Raw genomic sequence first — 23,046 nt, 5'->3', positions numbered from 1 at the left:
GAATATTTACAGTTTTTACAGCGAGGTCCTTTTTGCCTTTCTGCAAAATATACTACTTCTGATGATTCAGACCTCAGAGGGTTAAATAAATACGCAGTGTTTCAGTTGGAGAAATGGGTGATCAGCAGGTTGGAGATGTGAAGGTCTCCTCTACTCTTTATGAAACTTCGTCCACCGGTTAATGATTTCCAGGGGATGACTTCCAGCGCATGCATGTTAATGAAGTTACTCAGAATGGGGAACTATTGGGTGCAGTGAATTGCTTCACAGCGCCGCCAGCACTTCTGTGGAGTGTTAGTTTGGTTCAAACAGTCAGGACAGTTAGAGCTTTTGTAGTGGGTGAGGAACTTGGCATATTTTAGCTTAATCGAGAACAAATTTCCTTAATAGTATTTTATCTCTTGTAAATTATACAGTAGCACCATTTTTAGCTGCTTCACTCGCGGAGGCTGGTTTTGTTAAAACCTTAATTGCGAACTTTAGTTCAAAATAATTCTTCCTTAAAGCCATGCTGTGGGAATCTTGCCATACGAAAAAGTCCAAAGTTTTTTACAAACTGCCGGTTTTATGTGTATTTTTGGTTAATTGTCATTCTCATCACTGTTTTCCTCGCACCAACTTTCTCCGAAGCTTCAAGTCAAACGCATTCTCAGGCGCGCACACGATCCGGTTTTTCCTGGAGACATTTGGTCCCCAAATTATCCGGCTGTTCCGTTTCATCATTTCACTGACCAAGTTGGGGGTTTCCTCTGTGTGTGTGTGTGTGTGTGTGTGTGTGTGTGTGTGTGTGTGTGTGTGTGTGTGTGTGTGTGTGTGTGTGTGTGTGTGTGTGTGGCGGCAGGGGGTAGGGTGGAGCAGGAGGAGGGATGCGCGGATAGGAAAAGACGCACCGCTCGTCTATTGGACCAGAAACAGAGTGGGCGCATGTAACCGCCTGTCCAAGCCTGGAGACTTTGCCTTTTTTTTCCAGGGACGGGAGACAAGAGGGTCCAAGACAAGTACACATCTAAAAGCGGTATATGTGAGGCAACCGGGGGCTGCGAGTCAAGCCATGGACGCGCTGTTGGCGTTATTATAGGCTGTCGGTGACCACAGAGCGTAAAGTTTCCGCTACTGTCGTGTTGTGTTTTTTGTTTTTTCCTTTGTGTTGCGTTTTTTTTTCTTTATCTTCAAGCCGCATGAGTTCACCGCTGTTTTTAGGTCAGCTGGTCGGGGTTCCGTTAGAGATAATGCACCCCACCATGGAAAAAGACACAACTTACACCAAGATTTTCGTCGGCGGGCTTCCTTATCACACCAACGACGCTTCACTTCGGAAATATTTCGAGACTTTCGGGGACATCGACGAGGCAGTGGTGATCACGGACAAACAGACGGGAAAATCCAGAGGATACGGCTTTGTGAGTCAATCTAAGTTCATCTGCCTTTTCTCTGCTAGAATCAGAGAGCAACTCAACGCATGTAGAGTGAATAAACAAAGCAAAAAAGAGCGTTTAATTAAGGTTTTATCAGCAACTTCCAATCTAATTAAACGGAGGGCGCTTAAAGCACAGTAGCCCACGTCTGTTGTAGCTGCTAATCAGTTTAAAGTGACTTTATCTTAATAGTTAATTACATTATTCTTATGTTTTTCATCGGAACCTTTTTTTAATGTGTGTCTCGGGCTTGCACGCTGCAGACACTGCCACTTTGTTCAAGCAGGAGCCATGTGCAGCGTGTCTGGTGGTGACAGTCACATGCCAGAAGCATGAGAAGCAGGTTATAACTTATAAGTGTGTCATCAATTATCTCCACTCTCCCCAAGTACAAATGGAAGCTCGAACAGACACAAAACAAGGACACACACACCCACACAGATACACTTGAGTTGGTAATAAGCTGCTGCAGCTGTGGGCAGATGTCTGTGTCGTCTGTGTGTTTGTGTTTGTGTGTGAGAGTGTGTGTGTGTGTAGGGTGGGGAGACGGGGGTCCCTGGACTCGGAGGTGTGACATGTCAGTTGGCTCTGCAAGATAAGGCTGCAGCAGTTTCATGTTGACTTCCTCCCTCACAGCCCTTCCCCCCTCTGCCAGGTTGGGTTTTGGTTGTTTGTCTGAGTGACTTTGAGTTAATGTGTATTGAACTTCAGATTATCTCTACCTACTGCGCAGCCAATGAGCTGATCAGCTGAAGCAGCCATGTGTTGAGCTCCCCCCCCTCCCTTTTTTGAGAGTTGGGTAGCAGCGTGCTCATTTCATACTTGACGTCTCTTTAGAGGTCTTAATTCTTGAACCACAGCGATCTAAAAACCATTCACTGCTTTATGTTTGCATAAAAGTCCAGAGTCTGATGCTGTAAAATGAAAGCAAGCATAGCTGTTTTACTTTCACTGTTCCACTTACTGGCAGTGGAGCCTGCAGCTGTGGTTCTGCATTGTGGTGTAACTGCACTCTGTGTGTGTGTGCTAACCTGTATCACCCCTTCCCAGTTTATTTCTGCCCACTCCTCAACTCAGTCCCTCAAGGTAGATTCTAGCATTTCATCCTTGGCAGGCCAGGGTGAAGGAAAAAAAGTCTGCCTCCTACACTTCAACCCACACCAACACAGCTGAAGCTCCACTGGCAGCTTTAAAACACACTCATTTCTCCTTTCATGTAGTGGAGTCAGTGTCCTGTCCTGCAAAAAAAGGAAGAAAAAAAAGATTAAGGAGACGAGGACAGAAGCATCCTCAGGGTCACCCCTCTGTGTTGCTTCATCCGAGTGCTCATGCTGGCATCCAGACTGTAGAGAAGCTTTCATGCGTTGCAGTTTTGTCGGTTTAAGAGATTACATGAGTGGTCTTAATGTGCAATGCTGTGACGCTGTCTACAGGTGACCATGGTGGACAGGGGGGCGGCAGAGCGTGCGTGCAAAGACGCAAACCCCATCATCGACGGCAGGAAGGCCAATGTGAACCTGGCGTACCTGGGGGCGAAACCTCGCAGCTCACAGTCAAGTAAGCATCGTTAATCTGCGTCTATTTTCTTTCTTCAAAAACTCATCAAACAAGAGGTAGCACCGAGCTTCTTTTTAATCAAATGCTATTTGAAGGTTTGAAAAGGTGAGCTTTAAGTGAGTGGTTTTGGTGGTTTGGTGAGTATTTAGAGCAGTGGTTCCCACAACTGGTGCATGCAACCACCGGCAGGGGAAGGACAACCAATAAAAAACGTGAAGTGAAACTCATTTGAATAAGTGTGTTTTTTAACATTTTTTTAAAAAACAAAAAACTAATTTGCTGATGCCAGTGTGAAATTCTAATTCGATACTTTTTTATTGGTAAAGATTGATAAAAATTGTGGAGGTTAGACGTGACTTTCTTGACGTTTCAAGTTGGGAATGGCACAAAAAGTTTTAAAAAATGCTTATTTAGAGCAGGGGTCCTGCAACCACGAGAAACAAAAATCTTAGTTGATTTAAATTTGGCTCTTATCGTGCACCTCTGGATGACTTTGAGTGCTGCTGCTTAAAAAAGTAGAAAATATTGCTTTGTGGAAGTGCAGTTTGGACCACTTGTATTTGCGCATCTGAGATTCACTACTGGCTTAAAAACTTCTTGAATGTTTTTAAGGATTTATGGCACCAAATAAGGTATATGAGGTTTCCACAGTGCACTATCACTAGGCTTATTTAAAAAATATAATTTAGTAATTTGAGGACAGTATGGTCGCGTGTAGGTGAAGACCATCACCTCATAGCAACCAGCCTGCTGAGGCCTGCATGATCTCTCTGTTCTCCAGCATCCTCCCACAGTACAAAGATATGCATGTTGGGTTAATTGGTGATTCACCGTAGGCGTGAATGGTTGTCTGTCACCCTGTGGTGGCTCTGTGACAGACTGGCGACCTGTCTCGGATGTACCCTCTCCTACAGCCTTTGACCTTGAATTGGATTAGTGGAAAAAAGGGATATAATGTAGCAAATTGACAGGCAGTGGCTTCTAAAGACTTCAACGTGGAAGAGATAACATGTTTGAGATTTACAGTATAGTAAGCCACAACAAATACTTAGTTTTCTAGATTATATGGGGGTGGGGGCAGAATTAGTCAGTGACAGTAGCACAGGGGAACCTTTCTGAAGCCCGTGTAAGTGGCTGACAGTGTTTCATATGCAGTCTCTGCTCTTTTTTATTTTTTTCCCAGAGACAAACGTTCCCCCATATCCATTCTGTTACTTTCAGGAATCTTTCTCTAGGAATTTGCCAACATTCGTAAGTCCTTATACCAACGCTGTGGTTATTAATTCTCATACTGAGATGATGATTGTTATTCTCTCAGTGAATAAAAACTTTCAAAAATTGGAGAAAAAAGTAGCCAGAAATCTACAGGAGGCGTCTACAATGCTGAACAGGCCAATCACAGTAGCTGCGGGCTGATTCAACACGACATGTAGTTATGTTACTCGGGAGGTGCGCGTCAGGCTACGTTGGAGGTTTTGGTTACGTCGTAGGTTACGACTTAGATTTCCCGCTGAAGCATAAATTGGGCATCACTTCAAGAGCAGACACTGTTTATCAGTCGAAGCCTTGAGTGCCAGCTGAAGACAAGCAGCTGGCACTCAATGCTTGGGTACCAGGTGCCAGCTGAATAAATTCATTCACAAGCCACCGTTCTGTGGATGTTGACGAACACGGACGTTACTGAAAGAATAATGTGAATATGATAGATCATGAAGGTGAATATCGCAGCCTGTGATAGTCTGCACGGAAGGCTTGGAATAACACTTATTTGCATGAAGACCCTGGTTATGATCACATGTCCAGGGTACGTGTTGGCAGATTGGGAAACTGCATGTTATAAACATGTTATTCAGGTTTTACCTCATTCTGTCACAGCTTGTAGTTAGCAACTACATTAAAATAAAAAAACATAATAGGGAAGTATAAAGGAAGCAGAATATTGTAAGCCTTAAAGTGTACTGTTACTTTTAGTTTCCTTTACTGAGAAACTGAATCCAGCACACTGTTTGTCGTGTGAAATGTAAAAAAGCTGCAGGTAGACAATCAAAAATCTGGATACTGTTGAAATATGTGTCCCATGTAAACAGCACATTCTGAATAGGATCAGACTGATTTACAGTAAGTGTGCTTCTAACCAGCTAAAGGCCTTCTACGTTGTTGAATGAACAAAGGCAGCAAATGCTCTCAAGCAGGCTTCAAATCTCTACATATTTACATTTTACTGAAAGGGATGTTGACCCAGAGCTTTGTGGAGGACAAGAGAAATCACAAAAAATATAAATATATGCTTAAATGTGACATTAGTTGGATAAATCATGGACGACCACTGGCATGCTCGTCGCCCCAGCCAGCTGCTTATTCTCACCATACATTCGCTCCTTGTGTGCTTGAGTTTACGCACAAGCTTTTGCACTGCTGGGCTTTTTCAGAGATAACCACCACCGCACATGTTTTGTGCTTCCCCTTCAACATCTGGGTGCACACCAGACCTTGACAGCAGCTCTCCCTCACTACTCCGTTTAAAGCGTGCTGGCTGAAATGCCATAGAGTGTAGGTGTGATTGACAAACAGCGGTGCCAACAACAACTGACTGTGTGTCCTTATTTCTGGGCGAGGGCTGCGACGCAACTCCCCAAGCATGCAGCTGATGGGAGATGGCAGCGCTTGGTATTTTGTTATTGTGTGCGAGAGTAGCGAGAGAATAGGAGAGCGGGGAGAAGGCGAAAAAGAGCAAGAAGGGGACGGGACTGTTAAGAGCAACAAATAACAGTGTGCCTGTCTCCTCTTTGTCCTGGCGAAGGAGGAGGGCTGATGAAGTCATGTCAGTACAGTAAAAACGAGGAATGGGAAGGAATAAATAGCTGCAGGAATGTAAAGATGAAGTCAGAGGAGGTGCAGAGAGGAGGAGGAGGAGGATACATTTCTCCTTTCTTACTCAGTCTCAGCTGATTCCCGATGAAGTCTGGAGGCAGGGAGGTCACAGATGTTTGTGAGCAATAGAGTGCATCATTATTTGTATGAGTGTGTATGCTGGGGGAATAACAGTCGGTCTGTGATACTCCCGTATACATGCTAACCTCTGAGAGAGAAAAAAACAGACAGAGAGGGAGAGAGCAGCTCTGTCCTTGTCTGCCCGTCTCTTCTGTTGTTTGTATAGCCAGTAGCTAAAATATCCCGCCTTACCGCTGCCTCCCTCTTTGTCTTTGTCTCTGTCTGCAGGTCTTTCTGTTGGAGTTCAGCAAGTCCATCCTACGTGGGCTCAGAGGCAGTATGGGTAAGACGGGGAAGAATCAATACCACTGTTTCCAACACTCTCTCTCTCACTCTCTCTTACCTGCCTCCTCCTCCTCAACACAATACATTTCACTCCTCCGCCCTTGACATTTGTGAGCACTCGCTCCTTTTCTGCACTTGGGTCTCGGTAGTCGCTGGCACTCTGCAGCGCCTCCAGAATGTATTCGACCCTGTGCCCGTTTCTATATCGGTGCACTGGCTTTTGATGTCTTCTGTTGTCTCTCTCTCTCTTTCTGGTCCATTAAACCCATGAGAAGCTCAATTCCGAATTTCACTCATGCATGAGTTGGGCTTCACTGAGGCAACAAGCTTTTTAGTCAAACTTCCCCCATCCCTTCTTTTTCTCCCACTTCCACACACACACACACAGACGCTTCCTCGCATTTGTGCACACAGAGGTCTCATTGCATCACCGTAGTGCCACTCATGAGTCACTGTGTAGTTGTGTAATAGAAAGTGGTGTTTTTAACACCCTTTAAAAACCCTGAACATGATCCCAACTGGCTGCAAGATAGAGACTGTGGCAGGAAACCGGAAAAACAAGAGTCTATAAACATGCAGGTGCTAACATGTTTACTGTGCTCACTGCAGTTAGCTGTGTATATGGATACCCATAACAATCAATAAAAGTTTAATCTTGGTTGTTATGCTGACCCTCGATGTAGGAGAAAGGCAAGTGTCTGTCATCACTACATATAGCAACACCAGTGCCTTCTAGTTAATGGAGGCAGAGATATTTTATGTGTTGTTATGTTATTTGGTGTCTATTTAATACAGCAAGCTTGTAGGCAGCAGCATTTATTACTGCAAACAACATGAAGGGCAGTTTGCATCCCTTTTTTCCACCGTGATTCTGACGCTGATGACAGACTGCCTTTATTTGAAGTGTGAATTTATTGCCACAAGGTGACAAGACAGCAGCATTATAGCGCAATAGTAGTGACACAATAAAATATCCAGTGACACAGCGTGAGTCAAATGTAAGCACAAATGTAGCCTAGGCAGTGTTTTCCCTGAAGTTTTAAGTGTAACACAACTGCTCAACACTATTTGGTCTTCCTGTCATATGGAGTGAAGCTAGCAAGCGCTCCAGCGATGCTCGGTTGAGTTGTTTACTTTTGGCTTGCACAACACAAACCGCTAACATGTCCTCATAACCCTAGCCCTTCATAATCTGGTTTTATTTAATGGTTTATGTTTGCCTCAAATGTTGAAACAAGTTTGCTGTTTCCACTTCCACCTTCCACTTCCAAAAATTTAGGTAGCTCCCTTTTTAAGCACTCCTGCTCTCCCTCTCAGACATGTCTGGGCTTTGCTTTTGTGCGTGTTAGGGATGTTTAATCTATGGCATTGCTATACCATTGGTGTCATGAGATGACACTTTTTATGCTGAAACATTGTGCTGGAATTATTGTGGATGGTACGCTGTGGCACAACCCTAGATAACATGCAACAGTTAGCGCAACTACCATAATCAAACGCTGCAAACTTTATTACAGAACTTTCCATGTTTGACAAGATTACTCTCTCAAAATTCACACATCTTGCAAATAATGATTAAATGATGCCACTGCAATTGTGTCCATTTAGGTATTTGCCTACTGAAAGAGTTTTTAACCAACACAAACATGCTACCCCAGGACAGGAATAGGAGAAGCGTTAAAAAGATGGGGAAAATACAGTATGATAAGTACAGCCAGCAGCTGCACTAAACACTTTTAAGTATTTTTAACACTCGGTTTCACTTTAATTTCCCTTTAAGTAGTTTATAATCTGTGTGGATGTTTGCACACTGATGCTTCAGCCCTGCACCTGATCAGAGGTGTTGTTTCTTATGAAATATTGTACACTTTCACTAAGTCAGGAAAAAGGCCTGTTTTGCAACTGGTTTCCAACGTCACGGTGTATGTCAATATCTCATGTATCAGAGTACAAAGGATTTAATGCCAAATTACTAAAGAGATGAATGGCAACAGATGTATCGTGCTGGTGAGCTGGTGCTGGTTTCTTGGAAAGAATCAAACCTTTCTGGGTTTGTGTAATTCACGGGTGACAGACGTTCTCATTCAGTGTCCCAGAGTTTCAGTGTGAACAAGAAAGGAAATCTTAATGACTCAGTTCCTGAGTAAAACAAGGGGGGTGACTCATATCATAGACTGCTGCAGACAGTAGAGAGACGGTGCAGGTTGAACCCAGCTGATGTGTTGTTGTTGATGACTGGATGGATGACTCTTCTTCTTCTTCTGTCAACACCTACTTAGTCTTGACTCAGATGTTTGGTGTATCGCCGGTGAGGAGGTGATCTTAGGAGAAGATGTTACCAACTGTCACAGTTGTTGATTTTGTTTTGTGTGTCTGGCGCTGCTATTGACTTTTTGAGCTTCATTTCAAAATCAAATAGCTGCTATTTTGGTCTTTGGCTGTCACAAATCTGAAGTTTTAGCGATGGGATCTTCTATATTTTAGAGGTATTTTAAGGAATTTACAGGATGTAGCGTTTTGGAAATGATCTCTTCGCTCTGATTTTCTGAAGGCTGACAAGTTCCGATCCTGCGGCTACAGAAAAGTCCATTAAAAACCTCAACTGTTCTGAGTGCTATTAATATTGCAGTCCTCAATTTCTGAATGAGTGATGAGGGAATTGAGGCTGACCCAGATGAGTCTATGAATGAGTGATGAGGGGTTGATAGAAAGTCTCCCAGAGTGCGAGAGGAGATTTGACGCAGAGGGAGTCTTTTGTTAATCTCTGCTTGCAGGAAGAGTCACAGTTTGACACCTCAGACTGAAGAAAAACAGTTGAAAACATCACCTGGCACAGCCCAAAGGCAAACACAAACCACAGGTGGCACTTTGTTTGTTAGGGTTAAAACACCTCCAAATTCAGGCAGTGTGTAATGCGTGTGTGTTTTGCAGGTGGCGGTTTAATTTGCTGAGAAACTATTGGGACATCTGTGAAGAAAATAAATGAGACATATGAGGTGAAGCAAGAACACTTTCTGTTTTCTGTCAGTATGAACTGAAACATTGGATTAAAAAGCACATTTGTTTGGTCTGTTAACAAAATCCACCAACAGGTAATTTTAAACCTAATTATCGAATTATACTTTTTATTTCACACTGTGGTGTAAAATACTAAAACACAGTCAAGGTAAAGTCATCTTACATATCAGGACATAAAACATCATCTGGCCCTTGGCATCTTTTAAAATTAGGTAAGTGCAGCCTGTGAAGAACAACAACATGTCATACTAGATTGTGTCATTATTTATTCAACACAAACTAAACCAAAAATGCAGAAGCAGTGTGTGAAAAACAAACAAAGCACTCCATGATTAAATAGATAGAGCCACCTTTATCAGCATAACTGTCTGTTGCATCACTTTATGGAGATTTGCAGACTTTGACTGGGCTATTCTAGAGTTTTTGGTGTGTTTGGGATCATTTTCCTGTCGCCATCACACAGACCAATGTTTAGGTGTTGAACAGATCCCCTCACGTTTGACTCTAGAATACCATACAAGAGTTCATGGTCAACTGAAAGGTGGCTGAAATGTTCACAAGTCCTGTGGCTGCATAACAAGCCAAGATCCCCCCCGGTCTCTAAATGTGACAGTGTGCATCATGGCATCTTTGGTCTCGTCTGTTCAAAGGACATTGTTCCTATTGTGTTGTTTTCCGATTCAACTTTGAAAACCTAAGCTGTGTTGCCAGATTCTATATAGAAAAAATGGACTTTCGCCAGGCATGACTGAGGCATGTAGAGTCTGAGATGTAAATCTTAGTTTTTTTGCAGTTTCTCTGAGCATTTCACAGTTGGATTTGTTGTTACGTTCACTCCTGGGAAGATTATTGGCACATTATGTTAACACACATCTGAATGCTCCAGACCAGCAAATTGCCTAAACCTTTGCTTTAATAGAGATGGCGAATTTGCTGGAATGTCCAGACCCTGGAAAACTGGCAGCAGCCTTGAATGTTTGCCACTTGTGAATAATCTTTTCCACTGTAGAATGATGGACTTTTAGAGGGCAGCAACAACTGCTTCTTTAAGATCACTGATGATGCCTTTACTCCTTGGCATTGTGTTAACGCACATCTGAACACTCCAGACTGTCAAATTGTTAAGCCGCTCTTACGTCCGTCTTGTAATTGCTATGAAACCAGTAAGGGTGTACTTAGTTTTTCACATTATGTCATATAATAGCAGTTTAATATTTAATATTTTACAGTTAATCTTAGATTGTATTTACTAATTTTAAGACCTGCTATGAGCCGCTTATATTTTATAGTTTTTTTCTATTTAAAGCATTAGATTTGAATGAGGGCATACTCAAACCGACGACCGGATGATACTCCAGCTTCCCAAACATCAGATCAATGAAAACTACTGAGTGGGCTTTTATTTTGAAGAGTTGCTATTAAAAAAAAAAAAAGCAAATTGTCACAATTGAGAACTGAAACTAGCAAATGCTGGGCTGTTTTTGTGTCATAGCTGACAAAGATGACTAATTTCTGACTAATATTGTTGGTTTGGTTTAAGATATCTCAGCCTGTTCTGCTTTGATTTCAACCACGCAGGTTTTTTTAATCTCATGTGTGCAACAACTGTGTGCATGTCAGTGCTGAAAAAAAGTGAAACAAATACATTCGTTTTGAGCATTCCCCTCTGTTTTTTCCTCTCCAACACTGTAAACAAAGTTGAGTTTCATTGTTCGAGGGTGTGTTTAGGGAAAAATCTGTTGCAAAAGAAGAAGCAATACCAGTGTCTGCCACAGCGTTAACCTCAGGAGGTCTCAGTGCACCACAGCTGCAGGTTACTGCCTTTTTCTCAACAGGAAACTGTCTATTTTTGAATTACTGCTATTACCGCTAACGTCGATTTTTATCTCTTTGGTGCAGATAAGAAATCAAATCTGCTGTTTGAGGAGGGCGTTCTGATGAATGTAGGATACCACTGCTACTGTTCTGAATCCAGCACAGTGAAACAAGCAGACAGAAGGAGACTTGAGCTAATATTGACTCTTTAAACAAATGTGAGAGAAGTTGTTTAATCTGGAGAGCAGTTTTGACAGAAATTACATGTTTAAACTGGGGATAAATAAACCTTGCAGCCTGAGTAATGTCTAGATTTTTCAGTTTCTTACGTGCAAAGGGCACATCTGTCCCAGCTCAGATCTCTGTGCTCCGAGGCTCGATGTGTCTGTGACATGATCAGTATGACTGCAGTCAGTTTCAAACATTTCTTGGCTGCATGAAGGACTTTTATTTTAGGCTCAACTAAAAGAAATAGTCCAAAGTTTAAACAGGGTCATGCTGTTGAGAAAGAACAGTAGCTTTTCCAGTCTTTAATCACAAGATAGTTGGGCATTCACCGTTTTTCACTTTAACTGAGGGTGTCTTTTCTCTCTGATTATAAATCTAGGACTTGTTTTCCCTAACTAATGATCTTCATATTTAAATTTATTGAACTGATTGGGATCTTTTTTGTGTGTGTAAGATGTTTCCGTTGTCACAGTTTCTTTTTTATTCTGCATTTTTGCATTTGTGTATGCAAATATACACTTTGTTAGTTCCACCCATTCAACTAGTTGATAATCAGCCAATCATATGGCAGCGAATCGGTGCATTGAGGCAAGTAGACATGGACAAGACAAGCTGCTTGAAGTTCAAACATCGGATCAAAATGAGAAAAAAACAAAGGTTATTTAAGTGACTTTGAACGTGGCATATTGGTTGGTGTCAGACAGGCTGCTCTGAGTATTTCAGAAACTGCTGATCTGCTGGGATTTTACCACACAAACATCTCCAGGGTTTACAGAGAATGGTCCAAAAAAAGAGAAAATATATCCAGTGAGCACCAGTTCTCTGGGTGAAAATGTCGTGTTGATGAAAGAGGTCAGAGGAGAATGGCCAGACAGCTTCAAGCTGATGGGAAGGCAGGAGAGAATCTTTAAATGCATATCACCAAGTCAGCTAGCTCATCAGCTAAGAACTGGAAACTGAGACCACAATTCACCAAAATTGGACAATAGAAGATTTTCAAATGTTTTGCGCTCATGCTTGTGCAACAGACAAATCTGCTCCAACTTTGATTGTAATTGTGATAAAATGTAGTTTATAATTTATTTTTGAATGCACTTTCATTAGAATTTGAAAAAAATGGTGAATTATTGTGATTTATTAAAACAAAGAACCAGTGAGTCAAGGAGGCTTCAGTGATAAGAAATTATGCATATTCCTTTAGCAGAAAGGTTATTCTTATCATTTTAAGTGGTAAGTGGGGGTTTGTCAACAAAGTCCACCTATAAGCACTTTTAAATGTCACTAATTAAAAATTCTGTAAAAGCAAAAACAAGGATCTATGTGCCAGAATGACAGCTCCCTTCCAGTGATAAAAACCTACCAGGTGTGTTTCAAATCAGACTATTTCTTGGCTCAGAGCAGTAACTTAAACAAGTTCTAGCATGATAATTACGAGCTTTAGAGGAGCTAGTGGGTGAATTTTAAAGTTAATCAGCGGCTGGCCGTCATTTCATATTTAAGGGACAGATATGAAATTCTTCTCATCTAACTCAGTGCGAGAAAAGCAAACAAACATGTTTTTCCCAAACGTCAAACTACTAGACATAAGATTCGTCTAAATATATCCCCATGCCTTTTGCTGCCCCCTGTTCCCACTTCACCATCATCACTGTGGGGCTCCCAGTGGGCTTTCTTCCTTTGTCTGCTCACACAAACTCACACAGTAAACAGCAAATATCAAAAATAAACTCAAACAAAGCGCAACTCGCTGTCTGCTGCTTTGGCATATTTGCTTTAAGTTTTTAGAGGACAGAGGACAGACTGATGCCAAATGTGGCTTTGAGGTACAGCTGAGTTCGGGTGGAGGGCTGTGGGGGAGCATGTTCTCATATGAGGGAGGAGGGCAGGCGTCTGTCGCCCATAGCCGCCTGCTGTCTGCCTTCAGCACCCAGAAGCTGCAGCAACATCGATGCGGTTGCTTGGCAGAAGTGAGATTCTTTTTTTTTCTGCTCTTTAATTTCTTTTAAGTGAAAATAAAGGAGGGTGAGGGAGATGGATGTGCGGTGAGTCTATTTAAGGTGGAGGCGTGGGGGAAGGGAGGGGGGACTTCCTGTTGAAGCAGTGGAACAGAGCAGTAGAGGATGGGAGGAGGGGGTGATAGACTTAAAGCACACCTGTGGGTGGATGAAGTTGTGGCTGGGTTCAGTGAAGCTTCAGGGTCGTGTGATGTGCGTTTATTATAAAACGCTCCTCAATGAAACATCAGGAAATCAGTGAACGGCCTCAGCGGGCGCCAACGTGTCGACTTGTTTAATATGTTCACATCCGTAACTCCGTATCTCTCCCTGTCTGATTTTCTTTTCCCATTCTTCCTCTTGTCTTCTTCCCCCTTTAAATAATCCTTCTTTCTCTTTCCTCTCAGTCTGCAGTCATCACTCTTTCTCTGAAGGGGGGTTTAGGTAGACGGCGAACCCTCAGGTGGATATTTTTCTTACCCAGGGACCCAATTAGGAGCGACACCTCTGTTGGATGAAAAGCCTCATTTAACAAAAAATGTAAAGAGATGGTGTTGCAAGCTTTTCAGAGCACACAGAGCACAGTTGTCTGTTAAAAGATGACACATTTTGATCTCTGATTGCATCTTTTTCCACTTCTTCCACATCGGGTTATGTTTTTTTTTTTCTTCTGATGTGCATTTAAGTACTAAAGTCATCTTCCCATCCTCTGTCTCCCACTGATGCCTTGATGCTGACAAATAAAGTGCATAAAATATAGATCGAGGCCAGTTTTTAATGAGCAGTGACTTCGCATTTCAGGCTAAATCAACACTTCTGTGTTCCTGCAGGCGCCTCACAGCAAAAACCTGCCAACCTGCCAGAAATGTGACAAGAGAAAGGCATGTCTTGTGTTTGCATCATGTAAAGTAATCCTATGACTGCTCAGAGCTACAGCTGCCACCGTCAGACAATTAACTGATTAGCCATCCACTGATATTGATTCATTGTAAATTACTTCCACTTAGTTGTGAGGATTTGCTGCTTCTCTGTGGTTTACATAGGGGTAAACTGAACATGCAAACAATTTAAAACAAACCACTGTGAAGACTTTAATGGGGATTGTACTCACCCAGAAGGTTATTCTAGGAAATTGATGAAAATAACTATTGGTTTAAGTCTTAATCAGAGCAGAAAAAGCAGAAAAATAGCAAACGTTGTTCTCAGTGAAGTTCCCAATTATGGTTGTGAAGCTCCAGCTGCTATAAACAACTATTTAAAATATTCAAAATACGCTCACTTCATTAGGTATACCCATTTAACTGCTCATTAATGCAAATATCTAATCAGCCAATCATGTGCTCAGTGCATTTAGCCATGCGGCTATGAAGAGACGACATGCTCAAGTTCAATCTGAGCATCAGAATGACAAAGGTTGTTGGCGACAGACAGGATGGTCTGAGTATTTCACAAACTGCTGGTCTGCGGGTATTTTCCTACACAAACATCTTTAGGTTTTTCTGAAAAAGAGAAAATATCCAGTGAGCGGCAGTTCTCCAGCTAAAAAATCCCTTGTTGATGCTAGATGTCAGAGGAAAATGGCCACATCTCTGGACAGTAACTCAAATAAACAAGCACTGTAACCAAAGTGTGCAGAAGACCATCTCTTGAGTGAACTGCACATGAAGCTGCAGAAGACCATACCATGTGCCGCTCCTGTCAGCTAGAATGGAAAAAATGCTTCCTCGTCTGATGAATCTCAGTTTCTGCTGTCACATTCAGAAGGTAGAGTCATGGATCCATGCTGCCTTGTATCAACGGTTCAGGCTGCTGCTGCTGGGGATTTTTTCTCGGCACACATCGGCCACATAGGTTAAAAGCTTTACTTCCACGGCCTACCTGAATATGATTGTCAACAGTTGCTTAAGTGTGTCTCCACAGTTCATTTTAGCTCTGTGTCAACATTAGAGAGCAACCACAAATGGTCTGTACTCTCTCATTTATCAACATGATGAATGTCAATCACTTTATGTGCACACATCTGCAGACACTGGCCTGAGGAAGCAAGATTAGGGACTACACATAACTTAACAGCGAGCAGTTTCATTCATAACAGGTTTTCTCAGTATTACACTGAGAACCAGCTACATGTATCAACACAGAGTAATCTATAAAGGAAAAGTTATAAACATGTATTTTGAGTTAAATATCTTCGATATCTTCTTTATAACCCTTACAAATGGGTACATTCACATTAAAATTCTGAACAATTCATTGGATGTGTGTTTGAAGTAAAATTTTTACATCATTTTGACAGTTCTGAACATTTTCTTTTCTTTATGGATGAATTTGGGCTTACTTTGAAAGAAGCCATGGCTTGAAGGCAAAAAAAAAAAACTGATGTAACATCCTTTGAAATCTTGAAATCAAAAGCAAACGGGGACCTGAAAGCTCCTTATTTACTTGATGATTATATTTGATGTCATTAGGAAGCTGACAAATAACTTCAAATGAAAGCTTTAAACCTGGAAAAAGTTAAAGCCGTTAAATTATATAAATGCAGGTCCGGAACAGGATATTTTGAATGTTTTTTTATTCGTGCAACAAGTGAACGTCAGATGGAAGTGAGATGGCGTTCATTAGACTGACATGTGCAGGATTAAAACTCAGGCGTGAGATGGGTTGAAGTCAGGAGACGTTTCCTTTTTTTGACATTTTCTTCTCCGTGTCAGCCTTATTTGAATGAATCAGATTTAAATGTCTTGCTTGCTTGCTGACATGTGAGCTGAGTGTCCGGCGCTGATGTTGGCCTTTCTATCACTCACCCCCCCTCGAGCTGCGTGTGTGTTTATCGACAGAGGACGGAGGGTCATGCGTGTGTCTCTCCATGAGTGTGTGTTTGTGTCTTTGACTGATTCACTCTCCTCACTTCTCTCATCTGTACTATTATAAGCGAGGCTGTCCTAAGGCATGAGGGATATGATGGCTGATCCTTCACCTCTCAGCATCGCTCGTTCCTCGTCTAAGGAGTCCCGACCTTGAACCTCAGCAACAACAAAAAAAACCCTCAAAAAACAAATAAACCCCTTTATGGATGTTTGGGTTTTTATTCTCTTTGGTCAGTGCATCCTCTCTCTTTCATGGCGCTGCCTGGTTTTGAGAAAGGACAGCGAGGGGGAGTGCAGACGTGGAAGATGGCTGTGAGGGAGCGAACCCAGAGAGGGGAGGGAGAGCAGAGTTGGTGGAGGTTATTCTGCTCTCATGGGTCTGTTAGTGAGTGCACACCCATGCAGCTGCGCCAATTAGTCCTGCCATGCTTGAACCCCCCCCCCCCCTCCCCCCACGACACACACACTCTTCTAAGCTGCTTAACTAACTACACACAACCTGTTAAGTGTGTGCATATATTACATTTCCTGCGTGTTCACTTCTTCGGGATGTGGCGTATTCGACTGTGTGATTCAATGTGCGCGCTGTAATTTAGAGTTTGCGTGCCTGTCTACGTCCCCTTTGAGTTTGTGCGTGTTTGTGCGCATGTATAAATGTGTGTTTGACAGTGATGCGATGATGCCAGGCACGGGGAGAAGAGAGGCGAGGCACAGCTCCCACTCGTACGATGCCACTGTCACATTGGATCAGTCAGGCAGGCAGCGGCACACAGCCGTGGGAATGACACTGCACTTCTGCTCCGGGGGGATATGAGATGGGATAGAGAGGGGTCGAGGAGGCAGGATGCTGCTAGCTTCAGCTTTGTTTTGACTTTATATGTTGTTGAAACCGTGCAGATGATGATCTTCGTCGTGCCAGCCAGAACTTCAGCAATTTTGTTGGCCCTTCCTTCCTTCCTTTTTTTTAAAAAATTGAGTAAAGTTTGTAAAAAGTTACCAAATCAGAATTTTGTAAGACTCAAATCAAACTTTAATGATATTTAATAAATTATAAACTCATTTTTTTCTTTTTAATTTAGTAATGAGTTTTTAATATTATAGAAGAAAAGGAATGGTTTTCAGGGGTTTTAAAGAAGCAACAGAGTAGAGGAGTCACATATTTGCAATTTATAAATACACCTGATAAGAAAATATCCCACATTTTTGTGGTTAATGTTTTAACACTGCCTGTGTATGCATGACACCAGGAAGCAGGAATAAAAGCCAAAAGACCAACTTCAAAAACAGGCAGTGGCCTTAAACTTAAAGGCTGCCAGTGAGGACAAACAGCGAAGGCAAGGTCCAAAAACTGGCAAAAGGTCATCTGTGGGAAAGTACCAATGAACACAAGAAAAGAAAAAAACAACCCAAAACCCCACAGGAAATCTGAAAAGCCACAGGTGGAACACAGGAAGGATATACACTGAAGAGGGTGGCTGGTTAATTTGAAATACCCGTGAAAGACAGCGCAGATGAGACTAATAATAAGGGAGGGAAGGATGGAAAACTAACAAATCCAAAACCATGAAAATGGTCATGGACAGTCTCGTAGTCTCAAGAAGCAACTGAATTACAGACCTCAGAATCAGTTTCACTTATACTGCCTTTAGTGGTATTTTAGTGGTATTTTATTTACCCATTGTTCTTCTTTTGGTCCTTTTGTCCAGTTCAGCCGCACAACTAGTTAAATAAAAAACAAAAACAACTTTCAGAAATCATGAATCAGCAGTAGTTGAAAAAAAAATATCAAATTTTCTTTCTATTGCCTACACCAGCCAATCAGACTAAGCCTGCAGCTATCTAGCATTAGAGCTCTGGTGATGAGGGGGAAACAGGTTTGTGGATTTTGTTTAGCGTGACCAATCAGAGGGCACGATAAGTTAAAATAAGTTCAAAAGAAGAGTTCAATTTGATTAATGCTTAAAATGAATATATGGATGCTGTATTTATACTGGCAGCTATCCTGCACATACTGGCGTGTGTCTTTGTGTTGTGTATACAGCACAGTGGCTGTGTGCAGACTCAGTGTTTGTTGTGTAATCACACCTGATCCCTGCTCGCTCTCTCTGTTTAGGGGTAAGCAGGAGCAGCGGCAGACCGCCTCTCACTGCTCCGATCACCTGCTCAGACGCAGTGACAAGGTTACTGTCAGGTTAATGACTCTGACTGCAGGCTGTAGTGTTAAACACTGTCATGTTCTGTTGTTTTTACTTAAGCAGCGTAGCATAACCTAGTTCCTTTGATATGATCGCTGTTGCTTTTGCCAGATGTAACTGAGGATGTTCAGGTTAAGTGGGCAGCCTCAGGCAAGGACATGATTGAATACAAGAGGACAGTGGAGCGCTTTTTTCTCTCATTATTGTTGTGGCTCCAAGTGCAGACAATCTCATACCATGCATCTATTGTGGCAGCTTGTGTGTGTGTGTGTGTGTGTGTGTGTGTGTGTGTGTGTGTGTGTGTGTGTGTGTGTGTGTGTGTGTGTGTGTGTGTGTGTGTGTGCACAGGTGTCAAATCCAGAAATCATATTTTGGAAGTAAAACAGATTTTTTGAAACATAAGCCAATCCCGATAAGAATAGTTTATTGCAATTTAGTGTTTCTTACCTAAATGTTTCATTAGGATCAAAGCGTCTTTTTTTTTTTTAAACCTTTTTCAGGCAGTGTGCTAATTAAACTTAAACACAAGGGAGGCGATCTATTTTAAGGGAGCAGAACTGATAATTGCTTTTTAAGGAGGAGGAGAACCTTTTGTAGGACTCAGTATTTGGGGTATAGAGAAAATGAGCATTTGCTAAAGAAACTGTGAACGTAGAGCATCTCGTATTACCATCGCTTTAAAAATCAGACCTCTCAGTGATATACAGAGTGGCAGCTCTGCACACATATTTCCCTGATGTTGCCATTGGATATTCAGACAGAAATGGATGTTGTCAGGCCTGTGTGTGTGATTTTTACGACAATCTTTTAAGTCTCAAGAGGAATTTCAGCTTCATCTTTTGTCTTTGCTAACCACTCTGCCCATACAAAACATGTACTGACCTACATTATTTTTATTGTTTTTCTCTATATCTTAATGGTTTTTTTGGTTATCTGTATGTTTGTTTGTTTGTTGCATGAAAAAAGGTTTTAAAATTGGCAGAAAAGACCCAGAAACTATAACGTTATAGGCTAATTTGAGACATCTGCACTAACATCAAGTGCAACTTGTAGGATATACATTTAAAAAGATATAATAAATAAGACTTAACGCCAAGCAAAGCTACATGTCAGACCACACACTGACTTGCATACAAATTACATAAGTTAGCATGTGTTTGTAGTACGTGATGCTAATGTATTTACAGTAGCAATGAAAAACATGCTGGATTATTTAATTTTTAGCATTAGCAAGGTTTAGCATTTTAGCATGCTAACATGCTAATATCAACTGATTTACAGTAGAAGCCGAAATAATTATAATTTCCAACGCAGAAACTGAGGACAATAGTTCTTAAAATGTCATTTAAGTTTCTTTTCTAGCACCTACTGTGGCGTACAGAGGAAACCAGGCTGAGATATGAGCTTTCACTGGGCCATTGATTCTTTTCTTTTTCAGCCATGCTGTTGTAGATTTGCCAGTGTTTGGGATCATTGTCCTGTTGTATGACCCAATTTGGACCAAGCTTTAGCTTTCAGGCAGATGATCCTACATTTGAGTCTAGAATACTTCGGTATACAGAAGAGATCGTGTTCGACTCAATGACAACGTGGTGTACAGGTGCTGTGAGTGCAAACAACCCAAACCATCACCCCCACCACCACCGTGGTGTGCTTGACAGTTGAAATGAGGTGTTGATATGAACACAGGGCGGTGCTGATATGCTGTGTTTGGTTTGCTTCAAATATGGTGGTGTGCATTATGGCCAAACATCTTCACTTTGGTCTTGTCTTTCCAAAACTCTTCTGCTTTGTTCAGAAGCAACTTTGCTGCCGTGTACTTTATGGGGAGAAGAGGCTTTCTCTTGGCAGAGTCAGTCAAACAAATAATACTTATTCAGTCTTTATCTGATTGTGCTATCATTAACTTTAACATTTAACATTTAACATGCTAACCGATGCCTGTAGAGCCTGACTGACTGCACTGTATCGTCAGACTTTGGAGTGAATTTGATGGGACATCCACTCCTGGGAAGATTGTGGCATTTGGTTGACATACAGCTGAATGCTGCAGACTAGCAAACTACCCAAAATTCTGCTTTTTAAGAGTTTCTCACATTTATTGATGATTGATTTATTGATCAAATGCACTTAATTACACGCACCTGGCACATACTCTCCCTCTTATCTACTATGAAAGCAGTAAGGCTGCAAAATTCCATAAAAACTTGCTTTTTCACATGACTCCCAAAGAGTTCCCCAAAACTCTTAAACCCCAAAAGATGCTGTTAAACAGGTATGAGTGATCTTAACAATAAACGATAATGAAACAATAAATAAAGACTCATCAGTTACATTTACAAATGGTATGACAATTTTCAACAAAGTCCTACAGACCTATCCTTGTAACAGTTGTGCTTCAGTCAGTGTAATTTTTTTAATGATTTCAGTGATTGAGTTTAAAGAATTTACTGAAAGATCATGAGAAAATGTGTGTAACATATTATATGTTTATATATAAACACATTAAAAACGAGAAGTCCCACGTTTATTTTATTATGTGTGCTTTAGTGTTAAGCATATTAAGTGTATATTTCTGTTTTTACTATAGAACAATATGGTAATTGATTTCTTGACTAAAAAATTAATATTTATATGATAAATAATTGAAATGGTAATAGAGTTGCAATAATTAGTAATTTAATTACCGTTTTGTAAAAACCAGATAATGAATTACTTAATATTTGCTAACCAAACATGTGTTTCTGTGTCCCTCCAGGCTCACTCAGCAGTACGTCTACCCCCAGACGTTCCTCCAGCCCAGCCTGCTGCTCCATTCTCACCTCAGCCCGACAGCAGCGGCTCTCACCTCCCCTTACCTAGACTACAGCCCCACCTACACGCCCTATGCCTCCACAGGACTGGAGCAGTACCCCTACACCCCATCGCCGTCACCCTCCGCTGGCTACCTCAGCTACACCTTCTCCCCCAGTACGCCAGCGCCCACTATCACAGCATCACCAACCCCTCCGGCTGCCATCCATCCTCCCCTAGCTGCACTCACTGCTGTGTCTGCTGCACCGCAGGCCTTCCTCCACTACCCTCTGCACCAGCCAGACCGCATGCAGTGAGCAGCTCTGAGCATGGCTGCAGCTGCTGACTTGATGATTCGAAACAGCGTGACTGTTGACTCGTGACATCATCAGGATGAGACTAGAAGTGGAAGAGAGTGTGATATAATCAAAAGGGCTTCTCAAGAGCACTCTAGTTCCTGTTTTTTTATTATTATTGTTGTTGTAATAGTTAAAGAAAACGTTCTATTACTATTGTCATCAGCATACACTCTGAATGTTTTTCATCAGTGGCAGCACTCAGAGACTGGAATTAGACGACTGGTAATTTTCTGGATGTTTCTCTTGCTGCTGAGTTCGGAGGCAGTCTGACTTCGGGGTAAAGACAACGAGAAAATATGTTTGACATGATGCTGTGGCTGCAGTTTTTCCAAAGTTACTGAGCTGAATGCTGGACTCTAGCCAAGCTGGGAGTCAGTTCCTCCTTCAGAAACACAGCTCCAATTACCTCCTCTTCAAGGTTAACTTTCTGTCTATGGCCTTAGAGATCTGTCTCTGTACTTAGTTCATTTTGTCATTTTTATTAGTCTCACATGTGAAACAAACGAAATGTTTATTGTGTTCCCTTTTGTTCGTTTTCTCCACTGCTGGCAATTTGTTATGTAGTAATTACCACAGAATATGCAATATTAATGACAGAGGTGGAACATTAATAAGGTAGACAACACTGGTGTAATATTTTTGTGTAATGCTACTGCTAGATTGTCACTCTGAGATCGACTTTCTTAACACTTCAAGCATATTAGCCATCACATGAAGTTCCTGTAGCTGCTTTGTAGGCTTTCTCAACTTTTGCAGCAAAAGCATCCTCGGAGTCGGTCTTTATTCAGTTACTTAGGTGTCAATACAGATCAGGTAAATGTATTTGGATGTGGATGTCCAAAAGTGTGTGTATGTCCATGTTTGGTCTCTGTGAGTGTCAGCGAGTGAGAGACATACGGTATAATGCAGTATATGCTGGTGTCAGGTCTGAGCTTCTTTTCTAGCCTCTTGTACTGATCAGAGTTGTTTCTTTGTTTTTGTTTTTTCCTCGAATGCAGAAATCAGAGAGATTCTTTAGTCGTGATACTGCAGTTTCCTGGTGCCGCCGCATCATCTTAGTAGTCTTAAAACAAGCCATACATCACATCTTAAACAAATATGCAAAAATAAAATGAATATTTCTAAATGAGATGTGCTATCTTTTTCTTAAGCAGGTCAAATCTGAGTACTTCTGGACAGTACATACACCAGCAGCATGGAAAATTTACATTTCATTATGTCATTGAGCTGCTTTACACTGGTGAACTGGAAACCCGCTGAAGGCAATAGATTTTACAAATATGTTAATTGCCTTTCTTACAATGAAAAATCATCAACCTTGACCAGCCAATCACAGCCAGTAGAGCCACTAAACAACACATTATGTCTTGCTTGTTTAGCTACATTTGGCCTCAAGAAAGCCTGTCTTTTTCTCCTTCTTTGGTTCTCAGTGTTAAACTAAGCATTTACTTTATATTTACTGCACAGCACTGATGTGTTTTGTTTAATGATCCAAAAGACCAGTGGTTCTCAAACTGTGGCACACAGAG

The 23,046-nt window shown here is 41.6% G+C and overlaps 1 protein-coding gene across 1 annotated transcript; it reads left to right on the top strand.

The window, feature by feature from the left end:
• The first annotated feature begins 827 nt into the window (after positions 1–827).
• Positions 828–22,646, top strand: rbm38 (RNA binding motif protein 38). Its single transcript, XM_080295603.1, has 4 exons — positions 828–1,400; positions 2,849–2,972; positions 6,192–6,246; positions 21,124–22,646. The coding sequence occupies exons 1-4, from the start codon at positions 1,179–1,181 to the stop codon at positions 21,473–21,475; spliced, it is 753 nt and encodes a 250-aa protein (XP_080151729.1). The 5' UTR covers positions 828–1,178; the 3' UTR covers positions 21,476–22,646.
• Positions 22,647–23,046: the final 400 nt, after the last annotated feature.

Source organism: Astatotilapia calliptera, chromosome 20 (genome assembly GCF_964374335.1).
Source record: "Astatotilapia calliptera chromosome 20, fAstCal68.1, whole genome shotgun sequence".
Taxonomy (NCBI): domain Eukaryota; kingdom Metazoa; phylum Chordata; class Actinopteri; order Cichliformes; family Cichlidae; genus Astatotilapia; species Astatotilapia calliptera.
Note: the sequence above shows the minus strand (reverse complement) of the source record. Positions and strands in the feature narration are given on the sequence as shown.

What these genes read in the sequence shown, in the direction of transcription:
- rbm38 (XM_080295603.1), top strand. Translation starts at nt 1,179, where the DNA reads ATGAGTTCACCGCTGTTTTTAGGTCAGCTGGTCGGGGTTCCGTTAGAG. An exon ending in AATCCAGAGGATACGGCTTT is followed by an intron (nt 1,401 to 2,848) that starts GTGAGTCAATCT and finishes CGCTGTCTACAG; the next exon opens with GTGACCATGGTGGACAGGGG. An exon ending in ACCTCGCAGCTCACAGTCAA is followed by an intron (nt 2,973 to 6,191) that starts GTAAGCATCGTT and finishes CTCTGTCTGCAG; the next exon opens with GTCTTTCTGTTGGAGTTCAG.